Below are 13,170 nucleotides of genomic sequence, written 5' to 3'. Positions count from 1 at the left end.
ACCTGGAATGACCGTGAATCCTGGCATTTGAGTTTTTCGCTGGTATGGAGTGGAATAGGGGTGGTGAGAGCATGTGGAGGGGCAAGGAGAGGGTACATTTAAAAAATGCAATAAAAAAGGATGGAAAGAGCATATAGGAATAGAGGGCTCTGCTAAGAGACCACGATATGACCATGACCTGAGGCTAGTCGCTCAGCCTCTCTACAGACCTTCCTCTCCTTATGTGTGAAGCAAAGACCTGACCCTATAAGCAGGAGCTTATTACTTCGTGGTGACAATTTAGAATTCTTGGATGACTAATTTTAACTGTGTTTGGCTAACAGAGCAAGGAAAATATTAAACAGGTTTTACCCTATAAAAGAATAAAATATAAAGTTGAAAAATGGATGGCCAGGCTTCATTTTGTAAACTAAAAGAAAACAACAAAAACATACCATTCTTGAAGTTCTGGAGAAGGAATGAGACCCGCAGTTCCATTTTTGGAGTTTTCCAGTTTACCCTGCCACCAATTGTGATCATCCTTACTGATAATCTGGATAATGTCACCAACTCTGAATCGAATGCCAGCTTCTTTGCAGGGGATGAGGTCATCCTTGGCTGGATCATATTCAAATTGTGCTCTTACATAGATCTATAAAACAGGAGTTTGTAAGAAAAAATGCCATGGTGATGTGAAAGAAAACAGTTAGCTCTAAATAACCACACACTAACACTTACTACAATACAAACAGGACATTAGATGGTGAAAGCAAATATGATGCATGGAAATACAACACAAAAAACTGCTACCACTAGAAACAATGTACTACTTTTGGTGTGTACAGGTTCAATCTTTGCTCTTTTTATTTGGAGGGAACACTTAAGATACTTGCTTAGTAAAAGTAGACTTAATTTCTGCTTTTACTATAATAGGATAGACTTAAAATTATAGAGAAGTATGTTTACCATTTTAAAATCTGAATATATTTAGTTGCTATTATGCATAAGTTGTCATGATCACATGGCAGCCTTTAAACCATGACCACAAGCATTCAGGACAGGTTTTAACCCTAAAGCAGTACATGATACAAAACTAGCGAGAACTCCATGTTGGTATCTTGCTGTAAAATGCCTACATGACAACTGGCAGTGTGTCTACACACTGCTGATAAGCTTAAATGTAATTCAAACAATTTTAAAAAGCATTTAAAATAGTTTTATTTTTTAAACAGGATTTAGACTTTGTATTTTACTCTTTTTAGAGAACAAAAATGAGTTTGAATCCTGGCTTTGCCAGTGTAACACTTGAAATCTGCACAGAGCTTCAAGATATGCATGGTTTAAGGCTCTGAGTTTTATGATATGTGAATATAACTAGTAAATATTATAAAAGGAAACAGGTTAGCATACAAGAGGTTATATGGCACCATTTTATGAATCACTGGATTTCTAAATGATTTAAAATAAGGTGCTAGATATTCAATGTTGCATCACTTATGGATGAGTTCTATTAGGTGCTAGTTTATGCAAATCTTAACTCACAATTTGATATTTTTTAATAGCACATTTCACAAAAAATACCATAAAAATTCTATCTCTTGAAATTAAAATGGAATATTAATGTTTTAAGTCACTGTAAAACCAACCTGAAGGCTTTGGAACTACTGTGTGATTATTCTGTTTAAGTTTCTTTTCAAAAATCCAGCCTATAAAATTAAAAAGTCTCTGCATTTGCACCTAAAATTCATACTCAAAGTGCCAGCAAATTGAAAGTTACTTGCTTGTGTTAGGCAGCACTTAACTTTTCATATTTGATTAGGCTGTGAAGCCAGGAATTTTCTGTTCTTTTTTTTTTTTTTCATTGTATATGGCTTTTAGAAATACATATGCAGATACAAATTAAGAAAAAGCCTTCAAACTTCAGATAGTTATTGCTTAAAAATGTTCACTGGCATGTATGTTGTAGTTATTCTTAGAATTCTAAGAATTTTGTAACCTTTAAAAATTTTTTTCCACCCCAGAGGCAGGCCCATAAGATCCCCAAAGGCTGAATTCTCAACCATCAACACAAAATGATCAGGTTGAAATTACAATAACCATCACAGCTACAAAGATGTTAGGAAAAAAATCTTTATAGAGAATTAGTCATGTGTAATGTGTTAAAATGAAATGGTACAAGCTCTCAATGCTCAAATGTTATGGTCCAAAATGCAGACATTATGGGATGAAAAGGGTTAATAAAGGATTGGCTATTAGCAGCTCAGTTTAGAGAAGTTTCTATAGAGGGTATCTATTCACCTGTCGTCCTTTTGGTTGGGTAGTTGATGGCAAGTCCTGTAGAATAAAGCCAACCCAGGAGAAAAATTTTCATTTACTTTTCAAAGAGTACAAGGTAATTTGTGTGTTCTGTTACAATATGGTTAAAAAATGAGCTAGATTTAAGTTGTAAAGAGATAATATACATTATTCCGTTTCTCAGAAATGTTGAGTTATCAAAAAAAAAAAAAAATCAAACCCAGGCCATTTAGCAGCAAGCTGAAGAAAGCAGGTAAGTTTAAGCAGAGAGAAAATGTGTTCTTAAGAAACAACTCAGCATCTTCAACACAAAAGCCACTGCAAGTGAAATAGCCTATTTAAAAAACCCCCCAAAACTCAAAAGAGCTGTTGCCCTTTTCAACTTAGTCACTGCAACCATTTCGATTTTGAAAAATTCAATGGTTGTACGGATTTTCACCATCTTACAGTTATTAAATGTTATAAATGAATTCCTTTGGTAGCCTGTTTTGAAGCTGCAAATAAAAGTCTTAGGAAATTTTCTTCCATAATTTCTCTTATATCATTCCATTTGAGGTGATCTCTAAATTATTTAAAAATTTATCTGATAAAAATGTTGATGTATTTTTAAAGGGCAAGTTAATAGTCAGGAAAAAAGTGATACTGCTGTATTATTAGAACTCTCAATATTTTTAACAGCAATATCAGCAACTTAGAGATTTTGTTACCCCAAATATTGCACACCTGCACATATTAAGTGCTCCCATTTGTTTAAATTAAAAACAATTCTTTTTACTTTCCAAAATGGATAGTTCTGAAAAAAAAAGTAAAATTCCAAGTTTAAGTCAAAATATAAAGTACTTTGTGTTAAAGATGTGATAATAGCGTGGCTTAAGTGCAGTTTGAAGCCAGTTCCTTTTGCTGTTTATATCCAGGCAAGGCTTATAATTCACAAAAGTATGTGCACGTACCACAATAACAGAGGGCACACCAATTCGTAAACTTAGATAGCGGAAACTAAAACATGTTGCTGATATCACTCAGAATAGACAACTACAAAGCCCGAGAATACCCAAATGCCTACTCTGCAAAATCCTTACATTTCTTTATTTTTCTCAAATTAAAAAAAATGTTGAGAAATTTCAAGAAACTTCCATTTACATCCTTTGCATAACTTTGAGCAAAGTCATAAATAGTAGATGGGTGATAGAGAAATATTTTGAGAATGATCAAAGCAGTCTTGAACTATATTTCTTCAAATTTAACTAATGAAAGGCATTTTTCATGAGAAGAAAATGTTGAAAAAGATTTTCCAGGAGTAAACTGCATTGTAGCTGTAGTAGCCTTGTATATCGGCAGAAGACAATATTTCCACTGAACACATGTAACTAGAACACTCATGGCAGGTGGCACCAACAAAATTATCACACTTTGCTGTGTGGAGCTAGAGTTCTTACCGAAACAGAATTGTTAGTGCTGCTATGACCATTAGCTGGGGACTGTCTGGAAGTGGAGGGGGAATCTCTCTGAAATAAGACACAAGGTTCATTAACACAGAACACCAGCACAGAAACAGAGATATTCACATCAACAGTTACAACCACAGTCTGACAACCATTTCCTTTGAGGTTTTAGCTATAAAGGTGCCATACTGACTTACTTGCATGATTTCACAGAAGTATGAAAAAAATTTTACAGTTTGAAGATTCACATATTGTAAGTGATGACTGTGTCATTCATTAACCATTTCTTTCCTGTCCCTAACATTCTATAACCTTTGCTTTCTTTAAATAAGACCCCGAAGGGTGACTTAATATTAAAATCCTATCAAGTACTGTAAAATGACAAATATTACTATAAAATTATTGTGCTGAAGATCCCAACTGCCTAATTTTTATTGAAAATTAGGTTTGAAAAGTATTTAATAATCCTTAGGTACCTCGGCATCAAAAATTACTGAATGATGCAATTTGAAGTGAAGTGAATCTCAAAAAAAGACTTCTCATATTGTAATCACCTTAGAATCTTTCTAGGATAGATATTACTAATAAGGGTAAAAGACAGATATACACCAGAGAAGAAACCTTTATTCTTTTAGATTATTTTAGCGGATTAATTAAAACAATAATCTTGAGCCTCTAAAGATTCTGGCAAAGATCCCAGCAGCCACAGCCACTATACTATGTGACATGCTCAAAATCCTTTCCAGGCTCCACTCCCTTATTGTCCAAATCAACTTTAATGTTAGAAAAAGGAGGGGATGAAAATAAGTATTTAAAAATTTTTGGTTTAGTAGAGTTCTGTGAAACGTTTGAAATGTGCATGTCTGCTCAAAAGACATTTGCTTTTTCTAGAAGACTTAAAGAAAACCTCTGGAACCTGTTAGCCTTTAAATAATGGGATCCCTTAGATGAGTACTGTCAGATGTTAGTGAGCAGAATGATGTCTAGGCGCCACCCCCAGAGACTCATGTCAGTAGGGCCAGGGTGTGGGGGCAGGGGTCCCCTCTTTTACCAACGGCCAGGGGGATGCTGGTGAAGGTGGCCAGAGAGCTTTTCTTTGGGAAGTAGTGCTGTAACTGGGAAGAGTCCAACCACAGGCTTGAATTCTGCCAGAGCACAGGAGAGTCAAACAGATTGGGGGTAGGGCTAGGAGGGGAGTACATTTTTTCCTATTCTTCAGAGGTAAAGAAGGTAAGACAGGGCTCTTCTTACTCGAGAGCATAGCATTTATATGTGTAATTCTGGTCCCACCCCAAAACTAGTTCAACCACTCAAAAAGAGAAGAGAAACTTTTAAATAACTAACTGTATTTGGTTAGTGAGCCAAAAAGACAAAAATCAATCGTATTTACTAAATATCTTCAAAGATGAGAAATGGTATGAGGACCACCTGTGATTTTTAGACTATCAAAATGCTTTACATAAAAATGCATGTGACAGTCTCTCTTTTCCAGTAAGGTTTGTGTACTAGGTAACAAATTTCATAACTATAAATCTTGGAGCAGAAGTAGTTCTATATTTTGTTTTGAAATACAGTACTAATTGAAGTTCCATAAAAAGCCACCGAGAGGAGCTCAAGACCTGATATAACAGAAACCCCAATTGTCACGGCTCACTAAAAATATACTTGACAAAACTACAAATTCTTATACATATCTTCAATAGGTTTACAAAAAAACATGAAGCCTCTGATTTTTCTTGTGAAATTTACATCACTACTAGAGACTGGAAGAAGCATTATAATTTCTCCATCAATGTCTCCTAAGTACAAATTCAATCTTCTAGATGAAATAAGTTGTCTGCCAGTCTTAAATATTAACTGGAGGAAATATGTGTACTTCATATTGATGTACACATACTTGGAAGATGCACAAGAAAGAACAAGCTTCAGAAAAAAATATTCAAACTGAATGTGCAATGACCAAAGGATGACACCATTTAGGCCGGCTCATATTTCCAAATATAAAAAGAATAGATTTTTGAATCTCACTAACCAATAGCAAACTGAATAATATAGGTTGGGAAAGCTACAATTTCTAAAGGATAAGCCTATTGTAAGAAAGGAACTTTGGGTTTGTATTACTCTAGAAAACTTGTTTACGAATCAGATAACATTCCAATTTAAACAATTTCACAGAAGGTTGCAAAAGCCTATATTCCTCTAATAACGTCAGTTATCAATTTCGCATAGACTTAACATCCATCTAGAGACCTGTCACAATTACTTGAACTACTCTATCTTAACAGAAATAGACCACTTCTCAGATCCTTGGAAAGAAGAACTATCTATGTGATTTCTTAACAAGGGAAATGAATGTACTTCCTGGAAATATTATCGCAATTATGATCTCTTTCCCCTGCAGAGACTCTATTTGTTCTTTATTAAGTCTTTGTCATTATTTGTAGCTTCTCTATATGTATTTTGTTTTGATTCCAGCCTGCAGAAAGTTAAAGTGCTGAGGACATGCCCATGGAAGCAGGGCTGAGTAGGTGGATGGGACCTACTCTGTTCCGTTATCTTTGTTGTAAAATTGGTGTGCAGTGATCAACAGCACAGGCAGAAACAATTTCCCAGAAAGCCAAAACATTCAGCCATCAGCAGACAGTTAGTTAAGAACCCAGAGGAGATGGGGTGTTTGGTTAGAGCTATTACCTCACAGGATGACGACTGAGTGCGGTAACTTGGCACGATCTTGAAGGTGATACTACCCCGCATTTCCCGCTGGAGGAAAAAAAAAAAAGAGCTCTTTTAACAAACAAATGTGGCACACAAAAATGCGCAAGAAAGCACTGAAAATGTGGGGGGTTATTTAATATAAGTCAGTTGAGAGTGCATGGGCCTAAAATGAAACCGAGTTATAAAAGCAGGAATTGCTCACACTAACAGTGGAGGTTGTTCCTGGGAAAAGCCCTGCAAAGTCAAGGCTGACTGTCCTGGTCATACAGCAATGGTATAACAGACCTCTGATGGTTACCTTTTCATAGACAAGAATACAACTCTAAGTGACATGCCTTTCAAGAGTGAATGTAAGTTGAACTGTACAATAGAACAAGTAATTACATAAGAATTATATTTGGTAGGCTATATTATGATGGTGTACTCCATAAAAATCTGCTCTTTATTTCATAATTTTGGCATTAGTTTTGACTATAGTTGAGTCTGTGGTGCTTATTTCACCTTTAATAGATATAAGTAACATGGGAGGCTGCTACATTGTGGTGGGAAGGAGGTCCAGGACACTCTTGTGTCCAAAACATCTCCCTCTGCTTGCCAGGGCCTGTCACTCTGCACCCCCCACCCCGCCCCAATCCAAGGCCTAATTGGAACACAGATTTTGAATACACATGGTAAAAAATGTCCTGGTCTACTATGACTTTCCTTTCCCCTGTGCTATAGAGAAATCCAATACAGCTGGCTATGACTCAGCTACACAGGAAAGAGGCTTCTGACACTGCTGATGTCAGCAGAGTTGAGGTCAGTGAGAAACTAGTTCACAAGCATGCACAACTGCAAGGGTTTTCTTTAAACATCTGCTCAATAAGAAACAGGAGACAAAGGATTGAAAGGAGAATGTTCAAGCCCACACTGCTAAAGATGGGCAAAATGTTTCTAAGCTCTGCTGCATGTGAACATTTTCCTAGCTCTCAGTTTTTATGAATGTTGTATAAGTTCAAGTCCACACAAATGATGGTACCAGAGATACTCTGATTATAAAAGAATACCCTTTATTTGTGCATTAATAAATAAGTTAATGAACTGAAAGTCAATCTTAGAAAAAGAGACTTCCATTTACTCACAAGCATTTTTTGCAGCTGTTCCACTGTTTGGTTAGCCACACTGATGCCATTGATTTCTCGAATTTCATCTCCGACATGAAGTGTACCTAAGAAATTACACAAAATTATAAACATGAAATGATATATACTTTTATAATAATAAAATCTAAAGGCAGCAACGTAAGTAATTTAAAAATATTAAGCTAAATACTGAAGGCCAATATTTCAGAACCAGGTACAAGTTAGGTTCACATAGTAAACTCACCAAAACAGATACACATAACTTATGGAAGACACAGTTTTGAAAGATGGCTGTAGAAATCTGCTTATTTTTCTGAGAGAGGCAGTGTGTATATAGTGGTTTAAAACTACAACTTCTAGATGCAGCCTGTCTGGGTTCATACCTCTGCTTCATCACTTATACTAGCTTTAAGATCTTGGGTAACTTACTGAAACTTTCCATGTCTTGGTTTTCACATTTGTAAAATGGAGATGAAAACAGTATCTCATAGGATTGTTATGAGGATTAAATGAGTTTAATACATGTAGAGGGCTTAGAACTGTTCTTGGCACATAGTACTATTTAAGTGTTTGCTGTTATTATCGTTATTATCTACCAAATATGATACAAAGGCTGTTGATTTTTAAAGAATTGTGATATAATATCTGTGTAACAACAAGTTTATATTAGACATACTGCAACCTTTTAATAATAACTTGGTAGGCATTTCAGGGTCCTGTAATACTTCAACTAGAAAAAGTGACTGAGAACTAATGCTTAAATAGTGTTATGTAAAATTTTGCTTTCTTATTTATGAATTGTGCACATTTACTTATTGACCTGACTTCATCATGAAAAGCTCATTGTATCTTTAAGAGGTACACACTAAAATGCATATAAGGAAAATAAGGCGCCTGGTATTTGCTTCAAAGTAATCCAGGGGGGTGGGCAGTAGGGCAAATACAGATGAAACCAGTGTGGCCATGAATTAACAGTAATTCTACCTGGCTTATGGGTGTGTGGACGATCACTTCACTATTCTTTCCACTTTTCTCTACTTCAACTGACTGCACTGTTTTCTCTACTCATGTTTGAAAGTTAACATAATAAAACATAAAAATTTGGGGACTTTTGTTTCAAATATGGTTGATAAGGCACTCACACACTTTCTTACAACTACATATCCCGTCTAGGGCACACCTCTTGAAGTGTTACTGGTCTCACAAAAGGAATGCAAATTCCCAAGAACACTTCCCACTTCCATCCCCACTCTCCCCTCCACACAAAAGAACCCTGTGAGCTGCATCCAGAGTGGTGGCAAAGTAAGGATGGAATGAAATAGTGGGAGGGGTAAATGCCATTGCTGCAATGCCTGCTGGCCGGATTCTGAGCCTTGGGCCAATAGCAAGTTAGAGAAGCTGAGCCTAGGATTCTGTAGGGAGCCAAGACCCAGATCAGTGGTACTCCATGGCAGCTGGTAGAACAAGGAACAAACCCTTTCTGGAGGAAAGCATTTCCAGTTTAGGCCCCCAAGATTTCCACTGATTTGAACAAGCAATAGGCTTACAATCAAAGATCACCAAACATACAATAAGGCAAACTACTATGTGAGTCATCAGAAAGAGAAAAAACAGATTTAGATCCTCGAGGAGGATAGATATTGGAATGGTCAGATATAGAATACAAGAATACCTTGTTTTCTTGTGCCTTGCTTTACTGTGCCTCAAAGATACTGCATTTTTTATAAATTGAAGGTTTGTGGCAACTCTGTGTTGAGCAAGTCTATCTGCACCATTTTTCCAACAGCGTTTGCTCACTTCATGTCTCTGCATCATGTTTTGGTAATTCTTGCAATACTTCAGACTTTTTCATCATTATTATATTTGTTATGGTGATCTGTGATGAGTGATCTTTGCTGTTACTATTGTAATTGTTTTGGGGGTGTCATGAACTGTGCTCATATAAGATGGCAAACTTACCTGATTGTTGAAATGACAACAAAGGATTTAGAATATTACATAAACTTAGTTGATAAAGCAGTGGCAGGGTTTGAGAGAGCTGACAATTTTGAAACAGGTTCTACCATGGGTAAAATGCTATCAAACAGCACTGCATGCTACAGAGAAATCATTTGTGAAAGGAAGAGTCAATCAATGAGGCAAACTTCATTGTTGTCTTCTTTTAAGAAATTGCCAGAGCCACCTCAAGCTTCAGCAACCACCACCCTGATTGGTCAGCAGCCATCAGCATCTAGACAGTACCCTCCACCGGGAGCAAAGATTACGATTTGCTGAAGGCTTAGTTGATGGTTAGCATTTTTTAGCAATAAAGTAATTTTAAATTAAAGTATGTATATTTTTTAGACATAATGCTATTGCACGCTTAATAGATGAAAGCATAGTGCAAACATAACTTTTATATGCACTGGGAAACAAAAAAATTCATGTGACTCACTTTATTGTGGTGGTCTGAAACCAAACCTGTAATATCTCCAGGGTATGCCTGTGTAAAATAGCTATATGTTAAATATTAGGGGAAAGAAAGGGACCTATTTACAAGGATGAACATGCAACAAGAGATTATCAGGTGTGAACAGACAGAACTGACTGAAAATAAAAAGAAAAAGTGACTAGTACCTCTAGAAAGGAAAAATATAATTGGTAGCATAAACCAATGAACGGATGAGCTGAACAGGAGTTCAGATATGGCTGAGAGTTTCAGTGAACTGGAAGACATAACCAAATAAATTGTCTAGAATGCAGTTCAGAGAAGTAAGGAGATAAGGAAAATAAGAAACAAGAAATAAAGAAAATATGAAAAAGATATTAAGAAATATGGAGGGAATGTCTAACATACATCTACCTAGAGTTCAGTAGGAGAGAATAGAGAGAATGGAGAAGAGGCAATATTTGAAGAAACATGGTTGCAAATTTTCTTGAACTGATGAAAGCATGATTACACAGCTCCAGGAAGAATAATGTATCCCAAGTAGGATAAATAAAAAGAAATCCATGCTGGGAGGTAGTAAAACTACAGAACATCAAAGACAAAGACCTTAAAAAGTCCAGGGAGAAAGGAGAGATCACCTATAAAGCAAGGACAATTATAGTGACACCAGACTTCTCAATATCAAACAACAGATGCCAAAAGAAAACAGAATGGTAACCATTAATTTAAAACTGTGCTCTCAGCAAAAGTAATCAAGATTGAGGCTGACATAAAAGGGGAAATTGACTGTAACACAATAATAGTAGGGGACTTTAACACCCCACTTTCACCAATGGACAGATCATCCAAAATGAAAACAAATAAGGAAACACAAGCTTTAAATGACACATTAAACAAGATGGGCTTAATTGATATTTATAGGACATTCCATCCCAAAACAACAGAATACACTTTCTTCTCAAGTGCTCATGGAACATTCTCCAGGATAGATCATATCTTGGGTCACAAATTCAGCCTTGGTAAATTTAAGAAAATTGAAATCATATCAGGTATCTTTTCTGACCACAGCGCTATGATACTAGATATCAATTACAGGGAAAAAACTGTAAAAAAATACAAACACATGGAGGCTAAACAATACACTACTAAATAACCAAGAGATCACTGAAGAAATCAAAGAGGAAATAAAAAAATACCTAGAAACAAATGACAATGAAAACATGACGACCCAAAACCTATGGGATGTAGCAAAAGCAGTTCTAATAGGGACGCTTATAGCAATACAATCCTACCTCAAGAAACAAGAAAAATCTCAAATAAACAACCTAACTTTACACCTAAAGCAATTAGGAAAAGAAGAACCAAAAAACCCCCAAAGTTAGCAGAAGGAAAGAAATCATAAAGATCAGGTCAGAAACAAATGAAAAAGAAATGAACGAAACAATAGCAAAGATCAATAAAACTAAAAAAGCTGGTTCTTTGAGAAGATAAACAAGATTGACAAACCACTAGACAAACTCATCAAGAAAAAAAGGGAGAAGATTCAAATCAACAGTATTAGAAATGAAAAAAGGAGAAGTAACAACTGACACTGCAGAAATACAAAGAATCATGAGGGATTACTACAAGCAACTATATGCCAATAAAATGGACAACCTGGAAGAAATGGACAAATTCTTAGAAAAGCACAACCTTCCGAGACTGAACCAGGAAGAAATAGAAAATATAAACAGACCAATCACAAGCACTGAAATTGAAACTGTGATTAAAAATCTTCCAACAAGGGGCTTCCCTGGTGGCGCAGTGGTTGAGAGTCCGCCTGCCAATGCAGGGGACGAGGGTTCATGCCCCGGTCCGGGAAGATCCCACATGCCGCAGAGCGGCTGGGCCCATGAGCCGTGGCCGCTGAGCCTGTGCGTCTGGAGCCTGTGCTTCCGCAGCGGCAGAGGCCGCGACAGTGAGAGGCCCGCATACCACAAAAAAAAAAAAAAAAAAAATCTTCCAACAAACAAAAGACCAGGACCAGATGGCTTCATGGGTGAATTCTATCAAACATTTGGAGAAGAGCTAACACCTATCCTTCTCAAACTCTTCCAAAATACAGCAGAGGGAGGAACACTCCCAAACTCATTCTACGAGGCCACCATCACCCTGATACCAAAACCAGACAAAGATGTCACAAAAAACGAAAACTGCAGACCAATATCACTGATGAACATAGATGCAAAAGTCCTCAACAAAATACTAGCAAACAGAATCCAACAACACATTAAAAGTATCATACACCATGATCAAGTGGGGTTTATCCCAGGAATGCAGGGATTCTTCAGTATACTCAAGTCAATCAATGTGATACACCATATTAACAAATTGAAGGAGAAAAACCATATGATAATCTCAATAGATGCAGAAAAAGCTTTTGACAAAATTCAACACCCATTTATGATAAAAATTCTCCAGAAAGCAGGCATAGAGGGAACTTACGTCAACATAATAAAGGTCGTATATGACAAACCCACAGTCAACATCATTCTCAGTGGTGAAAAACTGAAACCATTTCCTCTAAAATCAGGAACAAGATAAGGATGCCCACTTTCTCCACTATTATTCAACATAGTTTTGGAAGTTTTAGCCACAGCAATCAGAGAAGAAAAAGAAATAAAAGGAATCCAAATCGGAAAAGAAGTAAAGCTGTCACTGTTTGCAGATGATGTGATACTATACATAGAGAATCCGAAAGATGCTACCAGAAAACTACTAGAGCTAATCAATGAATTTGGTAAAGTTGCAGGATACAAAATTAATGCACAGAAATCTCTTGCATTCCTATACACTAATGATGAAAACTCTGAAAGAGAAATTAAGGAAACACTCCCATTAACCACGGCAACAAAAAGAATAAAATATACCATTTCTCCAAAGAAGATATACAGATTGCCAACAAACACATGAAAGGTTGCTCAACATCACTAATCATGAGAGAAATGCAAATCAAAACTACAATGAGATATCATCTCACACCAGTCAGAATGGCCATCATCAAAATATCTACAAACAGTAAATGCTGGAGAGGGTGTGGTGAAAAGGGAACCCTCTTGCGCTGTTGGTGGGAATGTAAGTTGATACAGCCACAATGGAGAACAGCATGGAGGTTCCTTAAAAAACTAAAAGTAGAACTACCATTATGACC

At 36.4% G+C, this 13,170-nt stretch overlaps 1 protein-coding gene across 19 annotated transcripts in view; it reads right to left on the bottom strand.

Moving 5' to 3' along the window:
• Window positions 1–13,170, bottom strand: part of CASK (calcium/calmodulin dependent serine protein kinase) — a 401,244-nt gene that overhangs the window by 39,395 nt on the left and 348,679 nt on the right. For 7 of the 19 annotated variants that reach the window (XM_067022830.1, XM_067022831.1, XM_059050718.2 and 4 more), the window contains 5 exons: window positions 7,553–7,638; window positions 6,408–6,476; window positions 3,711–3,779; window positions 2,278–2,313; window positions 435–631 (listed from right to left, as the gene is read on the bottom strand). In XM_067022830.1, coding sequence (XP_066878931.1) covers window positions 435–631; window positions 2,278–2,313; window positions 3,711–3,779; window positions 6,408–6,476; window positions 7,553–7,638 — 457 coding nt within the window. The remainder of the gene's footprint in view (window positions 1–434; window positions 632–2,277; window positions 2,314–3,710; window positions 3,780–6,407; window positions 6,477–7,552; window positions 7,639–13,170) is intronic. The other 12 variants (XM_067022836.1, XM_067022838.1, XM_059050721.2 and 9 more) reach the window with 3 other exon arrangements.

The sequence above is a fragment of the Kogia breviceps genome, chromosome X (assembly GCF_026419965.1).
Source record: "Kogia breviceps isolate mKogBre1 chromosome X, mKogBre1 haplotype 1, whole genome shotgun sequence".
Classification (NCBI taxonomy): Eukaryota; Metazoa; Chordata; class Mammalia; order Artiodactyla; family Physeteridae; genus Kogia; species Kogia breviceps.
This window is presented reverse-complemented; position numbering and strand designations above follow the sequence as displayed.